General features: G+C 43.0%; 1 protein-coding gene across 17 annotated transcripts in view; it reads left to right on the forward strand.

Annotated features, from left to right (window-relative positions):
- anks1b (ankyrin repeat and sterile alpha motif domain containing 1B) overlaps window positions 1-24,126 on the forward strand; it is a 455,240-nt gene that overhangs the window by 351,563 nt on the left and 79,551 nt on the right. For all 17 annotated transcript variants that reach the window (XM_007907724.2, XM_007907725.2, XM_007907728.2 and 14 more), the window contains 3 exons: window positions 10,838-11,502; window positions 16,700-16,772; window positions 19,166-19,272. In XM_007907724.2, the coding sequence (XP_007905915.1) occupies window positions 10,838-11,502; window positions 16,700-16,772; window positions 19,166-19,272 (845 nt within the window). The remainder of the gene's footprint in view (window positions 1-10,837; window positions 11,503-16,699; window positions 16,773-19,165; window positions 19,273-24,126) is intronic.

The following is a 24,126-nucleotide window of genomic DNA, read 5'->3' on the forward strand; positions in this document are numbered from 1 at the left end:
ATGGATCTTCCACATCCACCTGAACAGGCAGACAGGACCTCAGTTTAACATCTCATCCAAAGGATCACATTTCTGACAATGCAACCTCCCCAGCACCGCATTGGAGGATCAGCTTAGACTATGTAATTCCAAGTTCCATCATGGGGCTTGAATTCAGAACCTTCTGACTCAGATGCGAGAGTATCAGGCTGACACTCCATGTAATACATGAGCCCATTATGGTCATCTCAGGTCAATTGATAGCACTCTGAATCAGATAGTTGCGGGTTTATGCCCCACAAGGATCTTTCACCTTGTAGTCTAGGCTTAAGATCTAGTGCAGTACTGAAAAAGAACTGCATTCTCCTTCAGATGAGACGTTATTCCAAGGTGTCTGTTTAGGTGGACGTTAAAGATCCATGATACTATTTGAATTGAGAAGGCAATTTCTCCTTAGGTCCGAGAGAACAATCTTCCCGTTAAGCTCATTATTCACTTCATGTTTTTTTGGGGGCCTTTCACAACTTGTCTGTCTTCAAATACATAGTCATTAGTTTTAACAACAATTTCCTGTGAAGTCTTTTGAAACCATAGCTTTTGTATCAAATACAAGAAATATTATTATTTATTATTATAAAGATAGTTAGCTTTTTTTTGGTCAGCCAAGTTATTGACGCATGTCCACGCAGGGGGAATGGGATTGATTTGGACAGCTCTTTTGAAAGAGCTGGCACAGACACAATGGGCCAAATGGTCTCCTCTGTGCCGTATGATTCTATGTAGAAACCCATCATCATTGTTTAAGAGGATCTAAGCCAGTCAGAGAGTTCTGCATATGTATGTTACCTGCACATGGAAATTTCCTTGTGTCTGGAATTGAATGTGCACTATTTCCCTGAAGGGACTCTAACCTAATCCTGGGCATTGTAATAAGAGGCTTGGGAATCCAGAGAGTGCATTGTGTTATGGTTGGAGTTTAACCAGCCAAAACTGGATAGCTTGGCTGGCAAGATTCCTGCTGCTCATCCAGTTGGACTCACCATATTCATTAGGGTTTGGGCTTGCACAGTTAAGCGGAACCATGTCCTGCTGAAGAACCAGATTGGCTGGTCTGTCAGCAGCAGCAGTGCCTGATGGTCTGTCGGCAGCAGCAGTGCCTGATGGTCTGTCAGCAGCAGCAGTGCCTGATGGTCTGTCGGCAGCAGCAGTGCCTGATGGTCTGTCGGCAGCAGCAGTGCCTGATGGTCTGTCGGCAGCAGCAGTGCCTGATGGTCTGTCGGCAGCAGCAGTGCCTGATGGTCTGTCGGCAGCAGCAGTGCCTGATGGTCTGTCGGCAGCAGCAGTGCCTGATGGTCTGTCGGCAGCAGCAGTGCCTGATGGTCTGTCGGCAGCAGCAGTGCCTGATGGTCTGTCGGCAGCAGCAGTGCCTGATGGTCTGTCGGCAGCAGCAGTGCCTGATGGTCTGTCGGCAGCAGCAGTGCCTGATGGTCTGTCGGCAGCAGCAGTGCCTGATGGTCTGTCGGCAGCAGCAGTGCCTGATGGTCTGTCGGCAGCAGCAGTGCCTGATGGTCTGTCGGCAGCAGCAGTGCCTGATGGTCTGTCGGCAGCAGCAGTGCCTGATGGTCTGTCGGCAGCAGCAGTGCCTGATGGTCTGTTGGCAGCAGCAGTGCCTGATGGTCTGTCGGCAGCAGCAGTGCCTGATGGTCTGTAGAACTGCTTTGTTCAAGAACCAGACTATGAGGATTTGATTTCAACATTCCATAGCCGATCACATCACCTTGGAGCCAGCTCACCTCCAAGGGAAGAGTATCTATACCGGAAGCTGTGCTCTTTACCTGTATGTATTTAGTTTTAATTTTCTCCTTTTCCCATTGTTACTCTCTTTTTTTCTTTATCAGTTCTTACTTCACTTATTAGAATCATTATTTGTGGATTATTACTGGCCAGACAAGTTTGTTGCATTTACCTACACAATATTCTACACAATACACAGTGCCTTGGTACGTACTCTTCACATGAAAAATAATTTTGTAATGTACTTCTATATTGCCCTATTCTTTGACGACTTATTAATTTAAGGTTCTGTCTGCCTTGTGATTCAGGCAGAGGTAAAGAGACCAGCCTGTCATTGACATTTTGAAGACCTGTGAAATCTTTCACCTGGTTAACCTGGTATTTATTTCCCTCAAATACAAAATTGCCCTTAAATTCAAATTACTGCGGCTGTTCATTTTTGAGGTATAACCAGCTAACTTGCCATTGATTTTGCTGTCTGGCAACCTTTCCCACTGCTTGTCAGCAAGCTAGACCCAGCTAGGACCACCATTAGGGCTTTGGCTTGCAAGGTTAACAGGAGCTGAGTGGGAAGATTCCCTGCCCCCAATTGACTGGGGACAGGGAATACAATAAAATACGAAATTACATTTGTATAGTGCCTTTCATGTCGAGAGGACCAAGGCGCTGGACAGTCAGGGATTTGGACCCGAGCAGGAGGAGGTGGATTAGAATGAGGGAGGGTGGAGGGCAGGGAGAGTCGAAGGGGGCCGAAGAGGAGGATCTTGAGACAAGCCTTGAAGGAGGCAAGGGAGGGAGCGAGGCAAAGGGAATTGGGATGGAGTTCCAAAGGGTGGGGGCAAAGAAGCTGAAGGCTCGACCGCCGATGATGGGCCGGGCGGTGAGTAAGCCTGCTGCGTGGAGGGAGTGGACAGGTTCATATGAGGTTGGCGGGTCACAGAGGTAGAAAGGGGCAAGGCCGTGTAGGGCCTTGAAGGCGAGAACGAGGATTTTGAACTCTATCCTCTGGGTGATGGGGAGCCAGTGAAGCCGGGCAAGGGTGGGGGTGATGGGGTCACAGAGCCTGGTGTGGGAGAGGGCATGAGCTGCAGAGTTCTGGATGATCTGCAGCTTGTGGAGGGGAGAGTTGGGAAGGCCACAAGGGAGTTGGCGTAGTCAAGTCTAGATATGATGAATGCATGAATGAGGGTTTCAGAGTGGGAGGTTGTGAGAGGAGAGAGAAGTCAGCTGAGATAGAGCAAGAGGGGGGTGAAGTGCAGGTTGATATATACTGTATCCCAAGATATTATTTCCTAACAGAAATCTATCTAATTTGTTCTTGAAGTAGTGTCTCCGCAGATTTGTTCTGAATTTACCCGCCTTCAATTGCAGGTTGTGTCCTCTGGTTCTACTGTAGCTCAGTGGTTAAGAGTCCTGTAGCTCAATGGTTAGAGCACTCGCCTTGCAACCGAGCGATTTCCGGCAGGGCGAAACTTTTGGAAAAGTTTCTTCACAAGCATGATAATAATCGCTCAAGAAAAAAAAAAAAAGAAATTGGTCACTTCAATCCACGACTGTTTGTGGGACATTGCTGTGCGCAATTGGCTGCCGCGTTTCACCTACAAGTATAGTCAATTCACTTTACAGTATATTCTGTGAAGCCTGTTGAGGCGGTTTGAACACGTGAAAAGCGCTATATCAAATGCAAAGATTATTATTATTTATTATTATGTCGCCTAGGATGAGGAGGTATTCAGAACAGAGGCAGAGGGAAGCTAGTAGGGTGGAGATGTCAGAGAGGAAGGTGGGGGAGGATTGGGGGGATGATCAAAAAGGAGAATTTTGAGGGAAAGATTGGAGGATGGTAGAGGGTCAGGTGCTTGAAGGAAGGGAAGGAACCAGAGGAGTAGGGGGATAGGGCAAGTGTGAGGACTTGGAGATGAGCCACACCATCACCACAATGGTTAGGTTGTGGTGTAAGGTGGAAGATATAGCCAGATGGTGTGGCCTTAGTCAGGGAGAAGGTGTCACCTGGACTGCTCCAGTTTTCTGTGAGGGTGAGAATATCAAAGTTCCATCAACAATGAAGTTGTTGACCATTGACCACTCTATCCTCACTCTATCCTTCGATACCGTTGACCATTCTATCCTTATCCACTGCCTCTCCTCTCACCTCAACCTTCATGATTTTGTCCTTGAATGATTCAGATCGTACCTCTCACACCATCTCCACTACATCTCCACAAACGGTTTCTCCTCTAGCCTTCGCACCATCTCGTTCAGCATTCCTCAAGGCTCTGTCCTTGATCCCCTCCTCTTCTGTATCTACATACTCTCTCTTCGTGACATCTTCCACAGACATGGAGTCAACTTCCACATATATGCGGATGACACCCAACTGTACCTCTCTGCCTCCGCCCTTGACTCCAGGACCACTGCTGTCCTGTCAGAATGTCTGTCAGACATCAAGTCCTGGATGAGAGCTGACTTTTTTCAGTTGAATGTCAACAAGACCGAGGCCCTCCTGATTGGCTCCTGTCAACGCTTCCTCACCTCAGGCGCTGACAGAATCACCATCCAAAGATGCACACTCCATCTCACTGAGCCAGTCTGGTACCTTGGCGTTTTGTTTGACCCTCAACTATCCTTTCTACCCAACATCCGTGCCATGAACCGCTCTGCCTTCCCCCACCTCCGCAACATGGTCCAGCTCCGCCACTGTCTCACACCGCAGGCCCCCAAAACCCTCATACACGCATTCATAGGATCCACGCTTGACTCCTCAAACTCCCTGCTTGTCGGCCTCCCCAACTCCTCCCTCTATAAGCTGCAGATCATCCAGTATTATGCATCTTGTTCACTCTCCCGCACTTGAAATCGAACCGTTCGATGATAGGGAGCAAGTGGAGCTTGGCTACAATTGGTGTGATGGGGATACAGAGTTTAGTACAGGTGAGTTTGCAGGTGGTCGAGTTTTGGATCAGCTGGATCCTGTGCATGGTGGACTGGGGAGACTGGCAAAGAGGACATTTGAGAATTTGAGTCAGGAGGTGACGAACATATGGACGAGTGTTTCAGCTGAGTCTGGGGTAAGGTATGGTCAGATGCAGGCAATGTGGAAGAGGTGGAGGAAGGCAGTCCTGATGCTTAGGTTGCGCATGGTTTGGTCTGAGGGTTAGGCCGGGGAGATTGAGGAGAACATAGCCGCAGGATAGAAGATGTTGATCAGAGCCAATGAATATGGCTTGCATCTTTTTAAGATTGAGTTGTAGGACGTTTACACTCATCCAAGCCCTGATGTCCGCCAGACAAGCCAAGAGAACATCGGCGGACCTGGAATCGCAGCTGGAGGAGGAGAATTGTGTGTTATCCTTATACGTGGAAGTCTACAGATGACATCCCCAAGAGGGAACATATAGATGAGGAAGAGGAGGGACCAAGGATGGTACGCCACAGGTGATCGGGCAGGAGTGAGAGAAGAAACCATTTGAGGAGATAAAGTGAAGGCAGTTTGTTGGGTAAGACTTGAACCAGGCTAGTGTGGTCCCATTAAGATGAGTGAGGGAGGAGAGGCAGTGGAGGAGGATGGCGTGGTCGACTGTGTCGAACGTGGTGGAGGAGTCCAGGAGGACGAGGAGGCAGAGGGAGCCCTGGTCACAGAGAGACAAGGTGTCGTTTGTGACTTTACAAGTGCTGTCTCTGTGCTTATGGGCACAGCGAAAACAAGACCGGAGGGGCTCACAGAAAGCGGAGGGAGAGGTCAGAGCAAAGCTGGTTAGCGATCACGAGTTCCAGAACTTTGGGAAGGAAGAGCAGGTTGGAAATGTATCTATAATTTGTGAAGTTGGAGGGGGTCACGGGTAAGTTTTTTGAGGAGGGGAAGAATGACATTGTTTTTTAGGTGGAGAGGAATAGAGCCTGAGGAGAGCAACTGGTTGACTGTGTCGGCCAGCAGTAGGTAGAGGAGGGGCAGTTGAGTGTCCAGCAATTGGGTGGGGAGGGTGTTGAGGCAGCAGTCGGTGGGCTTCACGTGGGTGATGATGGTTCAGAGGGAGGTAGGAGTAATCAGGGCAAAGGAGTGTAGGGAGTGGGGAGTGGTTGGGGCTGTAGTGGAAGGAAGGCTTGGTGTAGACGTCTTGGGGGTGCGGAAGAGGACATAGGGGAGGAGAATGCAGTCAAACGGATATTTTCAATCTTTGACACAAAGAAGTCTAGGACCTCTTCGCAGTTGGCATTTGTGGTGAGAATGGAGGCAACTTGGGGAGGGTGCACTGAGAAGGTGATGAATGTAATACCTTTGGGTTGTTTTTGGCCTCTAAAAAGAACATAACTTCCTTGCTCTTATTATACCACATTTATTTTCTGTGAAAACACTACATAAATGCAAGTTATTTTTTACTATTATTAGTCTCACGATTGCAGCCAGAATCCTAATATATATATGCTAACTGTTCAACTGCTCATCTGAATCTACAGATTAAAGACCATTATCAAACTGTACTTTTCTTGAATGACCATGCTTCATAGCTCTGAATGAGAACGCATATAGTTTTAAGTTGGCCTCAGCTTCCGCTCAAATTATAGCTTACAGGTACAGATCTGTAAGATAAAATAGCTCAATGTATCACTGCCAAATGCACTCAATAAACATATCAATTTTATCGGAATTATTGGATCAACAGAAAGGTACAAATGTGGTGGTTTTCCTTTGGTAGCCAGTTGGCTGCCCACTCATCAATTTTGATTGCCTGACAAAAATGATGTTACCTGAGGCATCAGATTGGAAGACAACAACAACAACAAGATTACATTTGTATAGCACCTTTCACGTCGGGAGGACGTCCCAAGGCACTGGACAGTGTACAGCATTTCAGACCCGAGCTGGGGTTGGGGTGTAAGGGAGGGGAGGGGAAGGAGAGTGGCCGATGGCATGGTCGAAGACGAGGGAAGAGCACCAATACCAGTCCTACTCTTAACACTGCCTCACCGGTGGATAAAATATGACAACATTTTGTATTTTCCATGTGGAGATTAGAAAGAACATTCTAAAGTGAGTCCTCTGAAATAAAAATCATAAGCCCATCTGAGGACTTCTTGTGATTCTGTAAAATTCCACTTAGTCTTAGCTTTAATACTATTGTTTTAATACAGTATCTAAGACTGAATAATTTTGCAAAGTTCTTCAATTCACATTACTTAATTTGAAAGCCAGCTTGAATATTGATACTGCCTCCCAAATGCACTGGATTTGTAATTTAAGAATTTTAAGAAATTCTGTGCCATATTCAATTTAAATACAATGCTATGTGACTCAAAAGTGCTCCGAGACTTTATCCTTTGTGAAAGGCACTATATAAATGTTAGTTGTTATTGTTGTTGAGGAAAGACCAGGTAGAATTTCAGGCCTTGGGCTTCTATTGTTGTAACTTTAGTAGACCAATTAATATTTGGTAATTTGTGGTCTTTTTAGTCTGTTATAAATATTGACCTTGGTGTAAAGGTCAGAAAGGCATAGACCAGAGCAGCAAAGTCAGTGTTCAGTATAGAAATTGAATATTTGCAGCAATGCACACAATTTAATTCAAGTAAATTAGCTTGCTGAAGGAAACTTTGTATTCTCGGAGGAAATATACTTTTCGAGTGAATGAAAGATTGAAGAGAAGGACAAGCTTTAGGTATTTTATCTGTCAGGACACCCTTTTGTTTTCCTTTTGGATAACATTTCAGAGGGTCTTGCTGTGAACAGAGATTCGATTCTGGATTCAGTGAATGCTAATGCAGTTCACATGCATCTGAGCTTTCTCTTCCTGTTTCATTAACAAGTGGACTTCCATCAGAATGCTTTAGGAAAAAAGGAATCAGTTTAACTCAGTATCAACTGAACCAGCCAATCTGTTCAGCGTCCCTTGAGTCAGTTGGTCACAGTCATTGCTGTTTCATATTCAAGTCAAGTGAAGAATTGTCCTCTTTTTTCGTATTGAAGAGATACAAGAGACCAAACTAGCTTACAAGGTTTATTCTTGAAGCACTTTCTAAATGAAGATGTCATCTTATTGGATAGTTCAGGCTACATTTTATTCACAAGGAGTAAGAACAAATCAGGACTTATGTATCAATCTTCATTTCTTTTTGATTCCAGCTAATGTAGATAGTATTGTTCGGACTGCTAAATACTTGCAGTAATTCACAGTTGATGCCCTTGATATTGTAATTATTTTGCAGGACAAAGGGTACTGATTTGTTGGTAATCCTGGCTCAGGTTATCACGTTTTCCCATTAACCTGCAACCTAAACTCTTAGTGGGTTATTCTACTCTGTTCACTCACTGCAGTGAATAAGAAATTCCCATTACAGATACACATTGAAATATTTGTTGCACTGAGCAAAGAAAGCAGAAAACCTATTTTTAGATGAATGAATTTAGGATGCTGCACATCAGTATGAAATGTACCTGGATTTGTTGGAATCAGAATGTCCCTAAGCCCTTCAAAACCGTTCTCAATTCTGACATCCATGAAACTAGGATATTTTTCCAGTTTGCAGTTTTCATTGCCAGTTACGACGGTTTGAACAACAATAACTTGCATTGAATAGTGCCCTTCACGCAGGATAATGTCTCGGAGCGCTGCAAATGGCAGGGTTGGACGACGAGGAAGATGGGAGAGGGAGGTGACCATAGGGCAGTTGAGGAGGTAGGTCTTAAGGTGGATAGATAAAGAGGGGGTGAGGTGGAGGGATTGAGGCAGGGAATTTCAGAGATTAGAGGAGTAGAGGCTGAAGACATGATCATTATTGGTGGCAAGGAGGGGTTGGGTGACGTGCAGCAGGCCTTTTTTAGCTGAGCAAAGGGAGCCGGAGGAGGAACCATAGAAATGTAGTAAAGTGGGATACAAGCAAGTCAGAAGTATGGTGGTGGTAGAGGTAAAGGGATTTGCTTGAGGGTAAGGATCTTGAAGTCCATCCTTTCGGAGATGGGAAAAAATGGGTGATGGGAGCGCGAAGTTTGATGTGGGTGATGCACAGGGTAACTGACTGGTAATAGTTGTCTTTTTTCATGATACTGTTCAAAAATAGAAGGGAGTTTCTTCCAGTGTCTTGGCCAGTAATCCTCCAGATTAATTGGTAAATCATCTCATGATTGTTTGTGGGACCTTGTTGCACATGGCTGCTACGTTTGCCTACAAAACAGCCACACTTGGTTATAAATACTGACAAACTGTTTGATGTTTTGATGTGATAAACCACTCTAAAATACATGTTCTGTAACCTAAAGATAGCTTTATTTCCAGTTTGGACATTTAGAGGTAAAAAGATAAATTTGAATATGATCAGTCTTTCTTTATGGAAAGGCGAATGTAAAACAGTGCAAGTGTGTCTGAGGAGCCATCTATAGGTTGTAGGGCATTAGGCCAAGTCAGCTGGAGTAGCTAGAAAGCAGTAATTTCTGCCTTCAGAATAAAGTTGTCAGCTCAAACTGATGAGAGATTAAAAAAAAATGAGAAGAGGTGCCAAACTCCAAATTAACATTCTTCAAGCATACTTACGGAATTTCTTCTCATAATGCAATTAAAATTGGTGCACTTAGTAAAGATGATGATCTATAGAGTATCAGTATGATTTGGCTGATGAAACTGTTCTAATAAATTATTGCCCTTTATCAAGTTGGTGATTTGTGAGGGAAATGACAAAGCTTGTTTTTATTAGGGTAATTTTAGTTTGCCTCCCTCCCTCCCCCACATATTTGATACTCATTTGGAAGGGCATGATGGCACAGGCCACTGACACTTTCAGTACTGTATTTAGTGTGCTTCCTTGACTGACTTGTCAGGATGAATGTTGAGGCAGGCAAAACGTATCCCAGGGGGTGCTACATTTATTTTTAAATACAGATTGTGAATCTGACTAAGTGGTTTGTATGTGTGAATCTGGGTTTTTTTGATATCAAGAATTATGTCAGACATTGTGTTTTTATTTTATCTTTTTGTTTAGGTTTGCACGTGATGTAAAGTACAACAAAAACCTCTATACGATCTTTGGATTTTAGAAAAATGAAACACTGTGAGTGATCTTGGCACAGTGTTTAATGTTTAGTGGTGAATTATTTGCAGTATAAATAGAGGCTGAAATAGCTCAGATCGTCCTGGAGCCCTTTTCCTGACGCCACCAGGAGGAGGTGGTTTCAGAAACAGTGAAATTCACACCCACACAGTATAAACATGGTGGGTGTGAATCACACTGGGCTGACTCTCACGTGGTCCACTCAAAGCTCTCTAGAGGTCCAAAAACACTCCGGGAACATTTAATCTCAATGCAATTCTTGCTATCTCATTCTCCATGTTTGGTGGCAAATTCCTCCCAAAATTACTGTAATTTGCCACAAAACATTTTGGAAAGTATTATTAAGTGTTGAGGCTTTTATGGCTTTATTTAGTTTGAAATGAAAATGAAAGGATTTGGGGTTTGAATAAATTGTAAACTATTTTATTAAATTCCTCTCAAAACAATCTTACTGCTTACACATAATGATTCTTTGTGTACCGCAACACTGACTTCTTAGACTTATGGATTGATTTAGATCACTGCAGTAAAGTATTTTAAACTAAATGTAATCAAATATCAAAATATTATCAAAATATCAAAAAAAACAAAAAAGAAATTCATTATAAGGGCTCTATTAAAGTAAGCGCTCCGAGACCCAACCCCATGTGAAAGGTGCTATATAAATGCAAGTAGTCATTGTTGTAGCATTTGTAATGTGTATGTTCAGACACATATGGGGATCTCAATACTTTAAATCAGATAGTGCAATTTACTGTGGGCTAGACCCAATCTGTTTCAAGATTGTTTCATGCTGATACAAGTAGAATCGTGTTTTATTCTCCCAACACAATCAATCTCATTACCAAATGAAATTCTGACATTTGGTCATGAGAGCGATTGGCAAGTTGCTCTTTCCGGTCTTATTGTAGAAATGTCCTAATGAAAATTCTCTTGTCCCCCCTCCACTTCAATTATATAAAACTAGCCCTGTGCTCATTCTTTGTTTGAGTGCTGTAATCACTACTGTTTGTCTTGTCTTTGCCAGAGGAGAATCTGTGCCAAGGTGAAGCCTCTGCAGAAGAAGAGTTCCAAGATGGACACATCCCTGAGCAGTTTGCTGGTTTACTGCATGGCTCATCCCCAGCTTGTGAATTCCCAGAGGATCCATATCATCTGTACACTAAAGCAAATAAGGACGTTAGAAATGACAATACTTTGCGAATCAAAGATCCCATACAACAGCCACATTTAATTAGGGCAAATTTACTACAATGCACAAATGAGACAAACAAGGCACAAAAACTACAAACTGTTGGTGATAAATCAATATTAAACCAAGAATATAAACAGCAAGTGATATATAAGACAATTTTCCACACAAAAGTAAACCAGAATCATGGTGAAACATTTGTCAGCACAAGAACTTTTTGCAATAGAGATCACTGGGTAAGCAACACGGAAGAGAAACATGGCTTTGAGGATAGAGCATCCACTTTAGGAAGAGTAAGGTCAGGAGGAAAGACTCTTCTTGAATTGCAGTTAACCAGAAACATTTCAAAGTCAGACTCCAATCTTATTACCTGTTCACCCATTGAGGAAGAATCGAGAGGGAGTCGCTATGAATCTGTCGCAAACTACTTTAAAGAAAACAAACAGTGCACTGGAAAATGTCTAGAACGCACACCTTCTTTCACAGCAGAATGGGAGGAGGTAAGAGTTATAACAAACACCATCTGTTTAAATGATGGGTGTGGGTGTTTCAGTAATTTTATGGAGCTTAAATGATGATTTGTATGGGGAGGGGAGAAGAATTCTGTAAATTTTAAAGCACTGACAAAAAGCTTAAATTAATTAGTGAGTTATGTATAATTCCTTGAAAAACCAGTGAGGTGAACTAAAATCTAAGTTGTGTTAGTCATCGACTGAGCTTTACTTTATTGGGAGTCATCTTGAAAAATCTATCTTCATAGACTGTAGAAGTCATTGTAAATAAACATAAGCAAGTATAGAAATGAGAATGTTTCACTTCTTAACAATAATTTATAAAATATACTCTGGGCTCAAATTATTGGCCCACGTTATGTTTCTTTATCAAAGGTGGAATCCAAGAAGCTGGATGAAATTCCATATTGCTATCTCCCACATCCATCTCTTTATCAACAGCAGATTGACCTTTTTTCAATGCCCTGATTCCAGGAATCCTCAGATCCACTCCGCCAACTGCAGACCTTACAGAACTTTGCAGCCTATACTCCCGCACTATAATCTATGAGCCCATATCTATCCTTGCCGAGTTCCACTAACTCTATCCCCCAGCAGATCAACTTTATGAGTCCTTCCTTACCTTCAAATTCTTCACCCACCTTACACCACCCTATCTCTGCTACCCATCTCCCACAACCAGTATCTTTGCTCCACCAACTCTGGCCAGCTTCATGCTCTCCACTGCATCATCAGTACATGAGCCTTTAGACACTCTGCCCCCTCCCTTTAGAACTATCTCCCAAATTCAATTTCCCACGTAGAAAATTGGCAAGTGGGTAACTGGCATTAAATTGGTAAAAAGTTCACGTTAAGACAATGTTGCTTCACTCTCATCTGGCCACACTATATCTGAACAAATTGTACCTGACGTTACACTGGAAAACAAGGGGTAACATTTTTCCCAAACTGACCTTTTTTTATCACACTATTTCATCAAGTCTTACGACTGCCAAATAATAATGTTTGATAAATTGTTTTATTGATAACTTTTGAAGAATTTATTCCAGTTTCACTGAGTGAAAATTTTTAAATGTGATATAACTATGTGTTTCAATATTATGCAATTGCTTTATTAAACTAGAAACTGTACTGGTAAATTTGGGATCATACTTATAGTGTTATTTTATGTACTTGTGGTTTCATCTGAGGATTGATATATTTTTGCTTTCCTGCAAGGTAAGCTGAATGTTTTATATATATATATATATATGACATTATATATATAATATATATATGTGTTTATATAAATACAATGCGTGTGTAGATATAAATACAATCCTAATGTTGCCATTGCTTCTCAAGAGGTTCAGTACAGCAATGTGTTCCATTCTATCCAGAAATAAAAATAACAATGCAATTGATGCAGTGCTTTATACAGGGTGACCAAAAAGTCATGAAGCTACCAACAACAACAACAACTTGGATTTATATAGCGCCCTCCACGCTGGATGGCGTCTCAGAGCGCTTTACAGTAATAGATCCCGGGACCGAGCCAGGGGGAGGGGGAGGAGCCAGGGGAGTGGAAGGAGCCAGGGGGAGGGGGGGGAAGGTGACCAAAGGCGCGGTCGAAAAGAAAGGTCTTCAGCAGAGACTTGAAAATGGGAAGGGAGGGAGCGAGACGAAGGGAGTGAGGAAGACGGTTTCAGAGCCTCGGGGCATAGTGGCTGAAGGCATTGCCGCCGAAGGTGGAGCGGAGGACTCGGGGGACAAGGAGGAGGACAGACCCGGAGGAATGAAGGCAACGGGTACTGTGCTGAGGAGAGAGGAGGTCAGAGAGGTAGGGGGGTGCAGAGGAGTGCAGGGACTTGAATACGAGGGTTAGGATCTTGAAATCGATCCTTTTTGGGATAGGCAGCCAGTGCAGCCCGGCAAGGACCGGGGTGATTGGGGAGCGGGGTTTTGTGCGGGTGAGAATGCGTGCGGCAGAGTTCTGAATGAGTTGGATTTTATGGATGGTAGTGGATGGGAGACCGGCGAGGAGGGCGTTGGAGTAGTCCAGCCGAGAGGTGACAAAGGCATGGACCACGGTTTCAGCGGCTGTTGCGGGGAGGTATTGGTGGAGACGGGCGATGCGTCGGAGGTGGAAGAAAGCGGTGCTGGTGAGGGACCGGATGTGGAGGAGGAAGGATAATTGGGGGTCGAACCTGACGCCTAGGTTGCGTACGGGTTCGGAGCGTTTTAGGGGGAAGTTGGGTAGGTGGAGGAGGTGAGAAACATGAGATATTCGACATTGACGAGAGCCGAAGAGTATGGCTTCCATCTTGTCAATGTTCAGCTGAATGAAGTTTGCGCTCATCCAGCCCCTGAAATCTGACAGGCAGTCGGACAGAACATCAGGGGACTGGGGGTCGCAAAGAGAGGTGGAAAAGTAGAGTTGGGTGTCATCTGCATACATGTCTGCAGATGACATCCTCAAGAGGGAGCATGTAGATCAGAAAGAGGAGGGGGCCAAAGATGGATCCTTGGGGTAACCCGCAGGTGACCAGGTGAGAGCGGGAGGAGAAGCCATTTATGCAGATGTACTGCTGGCGGTTTGTGAGGTAGGACTCGAACCAGGCGAGTGTGATCCCACTGAGGGATAACGGAGGAAAGGCGGTGGAGGAGGATGGTGTGATCAGCTGTGTCGAACTCGGCGGAGATTTCCAGGAGGACAAGGAGGCAGTGGGAGCTCTGGTCACAGATAGAGAGGATGTCGTTTGTGACCTTCACAAGCGCAGTCTCTGTACTGTGGGCAGGGCAGAAACCGGACTGGAGGGGTTCAATAGGGAGTGAGAGGAGAGGTGTGTGTGAAGTTGGTTTGCAACAACGCGTTCTAAAACTTTTGAGAGGAAGGGCAAGTTAGAAATAGGGCAGTAATGGCTGGGGTTTGCGGGCTTTTTCAGGAGGGGGTTGATGACAGCAGTTTTGAGGGAGGCAGGGACTGATCTGGAGGAGGGACTGGTTGATGGTGTCAGAGGAGGAGGAGCTATATTGGTAAGTTGGTGGGGAGGGGGTCGAGGCAGCAGGTGGTGGGTTTCATGGAGGTGATGGTGGGTGAGAGGGAGGAGGGAGGGATGGGGAGGAAAGAGTAGAAAGGGGATGGTGGTAGGAGCAGATGATGAGGAAGGTGAGGGGGGCAGAGAGGGCGTGGTGGTGGGTGACAGGGGGCAGGTGGATGAGGCTGCCTGGCGGATGTTCAGTATTTTAGTTGAAAAGAAGTCCATGACCTCCTCACACTTGGCATTTGATACGAAGATTGTGGAGGCCTGAGGGGGGACACGGAGGAGATAGTGGGTGGTGGAAAAAAGGATTTTGAGGTTGTGTTTGGCCTCCAAGATGATGTTGGAGTAGAAGGCCGTTTTTGTGCGTGTCAAAGAACGGCCGTAGCTGTGGAGATGCTCAAGCCACAGTTGGCGGTGAACTGTCAGGCCAGTTTTCCACCATCTGCGCTCAAGCAGACGGGTTTGGGTTTTTTGGAGGCGGAGATGGTTGTTGTACCAGGGGGATCGGGTGCGTTTGGAGATGGTCCTGGATTTTAGGGGATGAGGGCGTTGAAAGTGGAGGAGAGGTGATCACGGAGCAGCTGGACGGCTGCTTCAGGATCTCCGCGGGTGGAAGGCCAGACGGATAGGATGTTTGAAGATGAGAGGGCCTTTGTAAGGGTCTCAGGGTGTAGCCTTTTCCTTGTGAGTCTTGTGAGGGTCTCAGGGTAGCTACCCTAATTATCTAAAAAAAATCTTTTTTTAAGACTTATTAGACATTGTAATGGTTTCACGACTTTTTGGTCAACAAAGTGTATTGCATGTTGTTACCTCTTATCGGTGAATGCGATAGCTAATCTGTACCATCATCCCATCAATTGCAATGATATGAGAGCTCAATTTATCTGTTTTTGTAGCAAACATAATAATCCTTGCATTTGATATAGTGCTTTTCACGTCTTCTAGACATCTCAAAGCGCTTCATAGAATAATAATAATAATAATAATAATCCTTGCATTTGATATAGCGCTTTTCACGTCGGGAGGACGTCCCAAAGCGCTTCACAGAACACACTGTAAAGTGAATTGACTGTATATTTGTGGGCGAAACGTGGCAACCAATTGCGCACAGTAGTGTCCCACAAACAGTCGTGGATTGAAAATGACCAATTTATTATTGTTTTTGTTTTTGGAGGGATTATTATTAGATTATTAGACTATTATTAGTGTGGAGTAAAGAAACTTGCCCGAGGTTTTGCCCTGCCTGGAATTGAACCCAGGTGTCTCGCTTGCAAGGCGAGTGCTCTTAACCACTGAGCTACAGGACTCCACATGGATATGGATGATGAAATATTTTTGGCTAAGACATAGGATTGGTGTACACTTGTTCTTTTTCAAAATAATACCATGGATTTTTAATATCTACCTGAATCACCAAAATTGGCTGCTGAGACCTCACTTTAATGCTTCATCTGTAAGAGGCACCTCTGACAAAACAGATTATCAGATCATTGTGGGTCTTAAACCTTTAACCTTCTAATTTTGGGTGATATTGCTAGCAAGTTAACCAAACTGACCACTACAATCTAGTTGATGGAGTTCTCTCCATATGCGGCTGGCATTGCAGCATATCCGGCTCGTAATTAGTTTCTTTTGCCCTCCCCACCCTGGATCTAAGATAAAATCTTATTCCACTGTAACATATTTCATCCAATGGATGGGCTCAGAAATGTTACAACTTAACCAAAACAACAACAACAAAATTACATTTATAGAGCACCTTTCACGTCGGGAGGATGTCTCAAGGCGCTGGACAGTCAGGGGTCAGGACCTGAGTATGGGGGAGGGGTCAGGTCAGGGTGAGGGAAGGCAGAGAGGTGGGATGGCGACTGAAGGCACGATCGAAGAGGAAGGTCTTGAGATCGGCCTTGAAGGAGGCAAGGGAGGAATCGAGGCGAAGGGATTGTGGGATGGAGTTCCAGAGTGTGGGGCAGAGAGGCAGGTTGGTAAGCAGGTCAGAGAGGTAGGAGGGGGCAAGGCCATGAAAATGAGGACTAGGATCTTGAATTCGATTCTCTAAGGGATAAAGAGGCCTTTGCCTCTGTAGCTGGACACTACTTTGGATAGGATTACTCAGTGAAGCTGTGGTTCAGTGATTAATAGTGCTTACCGTGTTCTTGCAGATTGATAAAATCATGAGCTCTATAGGAGCTGGAATCAATACTGGACTGAAAGAAAAGCATGAACCCGCTTCAGGTAAGGAACAAAATTGTAACTTAGACCAATTACCTTCCATTAAATTCATGTAAGTTCTTCTGGCTGATGAGTCTTCTTTAGAAGTCTCCTCAGGAAGCTGCTGTTTATATAAACCCATCATTCAATTGCATGCTTTTTCTTCTTGGGTGTTTATAAGGAGACATAATCAGAAGCAAAGTTTAGTTGGCTTAGGTTTCTTTTTTTCATGTAACTGCATTGTTGATGTAATTAGCACAAAAAAGTTGATTTGCTTTATAGTTGTTCCATTATTTCTCAGTATATAAAATGACCACGACCCCTTTTTAATGATGGAACCAAGTGTAAAAATCAATGCCAGGTTAATGACCTCACAGATTTCAGTGTGATATGTATTTCCTGTGTGTTGTATACAAATGTATACAAAATTACATTTGTATAGCACCTTTCACGTCAGGAAGACTTCCCAAGGCGTTGGACAACCAGTGTTTTGTACCTGAGCTGGGGTTTGGGATCGGGGAGGGTGGAGGGCAGGGGGCAGAAGCAGGGTGATCGAAGGCACGGTCAAAGAGGAGGGTCTTGAGACGGTCTTGAAGGAGGCAAAGGAGGCAGAGGGACTGCGGGATGGAGTTCAGAGGGTGGGGGTAGAGTGGCTAAAGGCCCGCCTGCCAATGGTGGGGCGGGTGAGGCGGGGGACGTGAACCAGGCAAGAGCCCACTGAGTGGAGGGAGCGGCAGGTTGGTAGGGGGTTAGAAGGTCGCAGAGGTAGTGGGGAGCAAGGCCATGGAGGGCTTTGAAACTGAGGACCAGGAGTCGGGCGAGGATGGGGATGATAGGGTCATAGATCCTGGTGCAGGAAAGCACATGGGCTGCAAAGTCCTTGGATGGTGATGCTGTCAGCGCCTGAGGTGTGGAGGCGCTGACATGAGCCAATCAGGAGGGCCTCAGTCTTGTTGACGTTCAACTGTAGAAAGTTAGCTCTCATCCAGGATTTGATGTCTAACAGAAGTCCTGAAGTTGAGGGTGGAGGCAGCGAGTTGGGTGTCATCTGCATACATGTGAAAGTTGACCTCATGTCTGCAGATGATGTCACCAAGAGGGAGCGTATAGATATTGAAGAGGAGGGGACCAAGGACAGAGCCCTGAGGAACGCCACATGAAATGGTGTGGGGGCTAGAGGAGAAACAGTTTGTGGAGATGAAGTGGAGACTATGTGAGAGGTAGGATCTGAACCATTCAAGGACAGAACCAAGAAGGTTGAGGTGAGAGGAGAGGCGATGGAGGAGGATAGAGTGGTCAATGGTATCAAAGGCAACAGAGAGGTCAAGGAGGATGAGGAGGCATAGGGAGCTCTGGTTGCAGATGGACAAAATGCCATTTGTCGCTTTACCAAAGCTGGCTCTGTGCTTTGGGCGTTGCGGAAACCCGATTGTAGGGGTTCGTGAAGGGAGTGGCGGAAGAGGAAGGAGTGAACCTGGGAAGCAATGACTTGTTCCAGGACCTTGGAAAGGAAAGGGAGGTTGAAGACCGGGTGGTTATTTGAGAGCAAGGATAGGTCGAGGGAGGGTTTTTTAAGCATAGGAGTGATGATGGCCATTTTTAAAGGGGTGGGAATGGTACCAGTGGGCAGGGAGGGGTTTATGATGGTTTACTGCTCTTAAAAGTTTGTGTTTTAGCTGAATGCTTTGAACTGTGATATTGTTTGAAGATGTCATTCAGGACTGGTGTTTGAGTGTGCATGTAGGAGGAAGCAATAGAACTTACATCAAGCAGGCTACAGAATTTTGAACGCTGGTATTTTCTGCATTTGTTTTAGCTGAACTCATCATTCAAGGTTGGCGTGTGTATGTGTGTGTAGGAGGAAACAGCATCTGCATCAGCGTCAGATTTACAGCTAACAGACAAAGAAATCTGTTTTCTGATGGCCTTTATAGAGACTGTGAGGTGTAGCCTGGGCTGGGCAATGAACAGGAGGGGGGGAGTTTGGAGCATGGTATGGCATACTGATGAGTGTAGGAGTACTTGATAAAAAGAATCCTAGCTGCAGGCAGAGCAGTGCTTACCGTGGAGAACTGCGACATTCACACGTTCAGGGACCAGCAGTAACTGCCTGCTCTTGATATCTTCACTGTCTGATATGATGGTCTTTAGACAGAGTACGATGTATATGCACACCACAGTGTGCTGGACTCATATCTGGTTCTAAAATCTGCTGCCTGCAAGAAGTGCTCTAGCATTTAGTCAAGCTACAGAGAATACAGAGAATACCACAAAAGCTATCAAGCTGGCAGGCTCATTCGACAGTCACATTCCGAGGAACACGATGTGGCAATGCCACCTCTCGACCTCGGAATGCCCCTATTATCGGATTGATGGCATGTCATTACTGAAACGGCTTCCCCTTCAACCTCTTACAGGACCCAGAGTTGTATTTCAGACTGTGGGACGATGGTTAGAAAGCATAGGTCTCCCCCAATATGAGAACCACCTGCTGGCAAATGGATTTGACAACATCCAATTCATGGTAAGTTTCCTTGTATTTTATTTTTGTGCATGAATAGTTGATGTTTCCTCAAACCTAATCTACTTCTTATCACGGTACCCTCTTTCTTCTTTTTCACTGTCCAGCTAAAATAGGACCTGAATCCTTTCATACTGTTGCCTCAGCAACTGTGAGACTTGTGTAGCCCATTAAATGCGATGTTATAAAGCTCTAAATAGCAATTCAAATAGGATAGAAGGAGGCATCAGTCTAGTTGTAATTAACTAGATAGAATTATCAGTTTCCATTGAGGCATAATTGATATATATGCCTGTGCACTGGAACATGAAAGCACTGGCTGGATCTTAAGGCTTTTTATGTGTAAGTGCATATGTTTTGCAACAATGTATCATGCATTCTACTCCTGAGTGCTGGAACAACAGTATTTATTGGTTTCTCTTGAAAGATTATCTTCTTTTGTAGGAAATTAATGAAATTAATGTCATGTTTGACACTGTCCTGATCAGTTCAGGAAAGTTGCAAATGAACAAGGTGAAAACGTCTGCACAAAAGATGTAGGAAAAGTATTCAAATGCCGACATTAAGCTAAAAGCTGATTTTGAATGCCAAAAGTTATTTTCAAAGTTTACTGTAACAGCTTTGTAATTTTTGTCCTGTGTGCTCACGGAAAAAAAAAAGTTGATGTAAGAATCAAACTTGGAGAACCATTCCAATTCATATTTAAACAAAGTAGAAGTAACCTGTCTTTAGCTCCAGCAGGAGACTATCTCAATTTAGTTGGAAGTGGAGGAGCATTAACTTCTATCCTACCTGATTTGCAAATGAACATCTCTCGTTTCTTTTCACTAGGCAGCTAGTTGAAATAAGTGGTGACTTCTTGCGAGCGAGAAAGCAATTATTGTAGTTACTAAGAGACCTTCTATAATTAGCTGTTTTTCCAGGGAAATGCCAATCACTGATAGAATGCTGACAGTATAGCCCCCTCCCACACACATACACACGCTAAAATGCAACATGAATTGATTTTTAAAATGAGTTGAGGAATGGTATTGATCCAAATTGTATGTTTTTCTTTTATTCATTTCTCTTGTTAATGTAGATTTATAATTTTACAGAATTTGCAAGGTGTTACATAACTGCATAACACCAGTAGGTTGTCTGTGGCTGGTATGCAAATAGCTGATATATTTTCCGAGGTTCTAAATTGTACTTTTTCGATCTATTGTCAATTTCAATTTTTGCTGGTTTACATGATTACAAATATCAATTGCAAGAATTATTATTATCAGTACATTTAGGTCAATAAACAAGGTGTTCCTAATTGTTTTCTGCTATATTGGTTAAAAATGATCCTGTACAAAGTGTTATACTTCAAGGTCGCCCCACCATTCCTTCTAGGTTATTCATAGCTGGTTGTCTTCAACAGTTATTGTGGAGTCCTGTAGCTTATTGGTTAGAGCACTCGCCTCGCGTGCGAGAGGACCTGGGTTCGATTCCCGGGCAGGGAGAAACGTTGGGCAAGTTTCCTTACTCTACACCTTTGTTTACCTAGTAGTAAGCAGGAACCGGTTGTTAGTTGATGGGTGGATCACTTTTCCGGGGGTAATAATTCCTTCAAAAAAATTAATTAATTTGGTCACTCAATCCACAACTGTTTGTGGGACATTGCTCTGCTCAATTGGATGCTGCCCACAAAATATACAGTCGATTCACTTTACAGTATATTCTGTGAAGCACAGAAGTGATAAGATGCTATATCAAATGCAAGGATTATTATTATTTGACATGTCTTTGTGAAGGAAAGTTTTCTATAACAGAGAAGGCATATGACAGAGAAATAGTCTGTTTTTCTTTTTTCTTTCCTTTTTGTCCTGAAGTTAATCATCTTTCTAAATTAAGAATAAATAACACAACTGATTAGAATTTGTTGAAATTAAATCATAACGCAAAATTCTACTCCCACACCAAAAAATCCTCAGAGTTCCTGCATTCTTCTTTAAAATGCGATAATAATGCTTTTCAGTGTTAAAGCGATTTGAAAACAATGATTCAATATCGCGTGCACATTAAAAGGCAGAGTTTGGGGGCTAGAGGACAAAGCAAAATTTCAAAAGATCTAACAGATACAACATTTTGAAGCACCTTAGACCTGGAAGAAACAAACCCCAGAAAACTGAGATGCAGCAGATGAGGGGAAACCATTCAGTGTATTGATTTATGTAGTATAATATTGTAATATACAATGTATATCAGAACATATCAACATCAGAGTAAAGGCACTATTCATTATCAAGACAATTTTTATTTCTCTTTCCACCATTCTGATAGAAGTGAACATTTGTGGCATAAATCTACTCTCCTATTCCGTGTCCATTTATTTTGAAGACTCACGTCTTATCTTGATATCTTACAAATGTGGTGTTACCATGGTAATGGGTCCTTGAAAGATACTTGGCAATGTTTGCAAATGAGGGAGGGGCCTAGTGGTGTGATCTGTGATGCAATTCGGCTTTCAGTCACCAATCACGTCTGTTTCTACAAATGTATTATCTTTATCACAGTTTAAGAAAAAAGTAATGGTAAGGGTTGCTCCGCAGTAGCTCTGAAAACATCTGAATTAAAGTGGAAAATGAATAAAAATCTCTTAACCTGAAGAATCATAAAATTAACAAATTCTGTTCCTGAACCTCAGCAAGGGACATAGTTTATGTTTTGGTTATAAGATGCATATTATGATGAATCACTGTGATTTTCATAGCAATTTGGCATGCAAACTCAATTTAAAATGATGGTTGAGCAGCCAGTCTGAAAGCAAATAGTGTTAGAGGAGATGATAGTTTTGGGGAGTACATTGATGTAGTATCGGACAGCTGTAACTCCAATGGCTTGCCTCAAAACTTTTCAGAGATACATTTTTTAATTTTTTTAAATATTGGAAGAGTCATTTATGTGACTATCAGTATATTATCAGTATAATTCACTCTTTTTTGTTCCTAGTTGCTCTCCTGGGCATTAAAAGGCATTATCACATCCTCTCGGCAAATATCCTGTTTTAGCTTTGTTTTTCTTTGTCTTTTTTAACTCTGATATTTATTTATTATTATAATTCACTAGATTAAATAAGAATGTACTTGCTTTCATGTATTAATTCATCCATAGTCATAGGCTTGTCTGCTCAATAATTTACAAATGACATAATAGACTTTAACTAAGCTTCACAAATACCTCTTTCCCCTCCACCCTTTGAAAATCCAGCTGCTCAAGTTCTCTCTATTCTGTAATATTCTTAGAATCCTAAATCTGAAAAGGTTTCAGTACTTTGACCTAAATATATAGTGCTTTAGAACCAATGGATAAAAACATCGCCGAGGTCATACAGACCAGAAGGTCACAAGGTCATTTGCTGATTTCTGCCAAAGCAGCACAATTGGTCTCAGCTCCCATGGGTTAGGAAAGGGAAAATATCTGCCATAGTTCCCATTCTTGCATGTTATCCAATAGATCTTGCTGGATCATACAAGTGTGTGGAAGTTGGATGAGGACAGATACAGATTTAACCATGATGCCCTCCCAAGTGAAATACAATACTGTCATTCACTGTATTGGCTCATATATTAAGAATGGCCACTTGATGCCCGTGGAACCCTAGTGAAGAATCAACATCTTCAGGAGAATAGAAGGAGGGATACTGTCAAAAGGGAAAAGCCCATGAAACCCAGGATGCAACACGTGAAGTTGTCTCTCAATTTAATTTTGACATTCATTCTGAAATAAATGTTTTGGGCTTATGGAATGTCATTTTTCTTTTATAATAATCCTTGCATTTGATATAGCGCTTTTCACGTCTTCTAGACGTCCCAAAGCACTTCACAGAATATACTGTAAAGTGAATTGACTGTATATTTGTGGGCGAACGCGGCAGCCAATTGCGCACAGCAATGTCCCACAAACAGTCGTGGATTGAAAATAACCAATTTTATTATTTTTTTTTGGAGGGATTATTATTAGGCGTGTGGAGTAAGGAAACTTGCCCAAGGTTTCGCACTGCCTGGAATTGAACTCAGGTCTCTTACTTGCAAAGCGAGTGCTCTAACCACTGAGCTACAGGACTTTTGGAACATTCACATTATGATTAAAGCTTAGCATTTTTAAGTAAACCCTAGCTATTTAGAAAATATGCTTTAGTAAGTTAACAACCAAAATAAAATAATCAGTGGGATGGAAGAATTCTCTCAGTGCTCATCTTAACCATGCTGGCCAATTTAAAGAAATTTTAACTTTTGAAACTATGGAAGAAAAATTGACAAGTTGATCAATGCTGGCAACTGTTTCAGGGAAGATGTCATCAATGAACTCCAGTAAATATTATTTTGGTTGTAAACTTACTGAAGCATATTTTCTAAGTATCTAACATTCTGAATGCCAGATAAATCAAAACTATGATTATTTTACTTAGTTATTATATTTTTACTTTTTTTTAGTAATTTCGCATTTTGAAGGAACCATTTCTTGTTCATTCTAACTTAGCCCAATTTATGCGTGGACATAGGTAATATCAATCCCTGTGGAGTGTGGTAAGAACTTGTCAATATGAGAAGAGCAAAGTGACAGACCAGTTATTCACTGCTCAGTGTCAATGTTACAGATTCAGAAAAGGACAAGTATTAACAGTTGTTACTTATGCAAATATCAATAATATTATGTATTTAATATAATTCAAGAAAGCAGGTGATTGTATGACTGTCAATCATTAGACTGGAGTAAATACATTAATGGTTGAACTCTTGTAATGTTTAAATTGCATTGCTCTGGGTCAAATCTGACTTCCAGCCTCACTGCATTTTGTGTTCTTGCTTGTGAAGCATTACAGGGGGA

Source organism: Callorhinchus milii, unplaced genomic scaffold, assembly GCF_018977255.1.
Source record: "Callorhinchus milii isolate IMCB2004 unplaced genomic scaffold, IMCB_Cmil_1.0 Scaffold5, whole genome shotgun sequence".
NCBI classification, from domain to species: Eukaryota; Metazoa; Chordata; class Chondrichthyes; order Chimaeriformes; family Callorhinchidae; genus Callorhinchus; species Callorhinchus milii.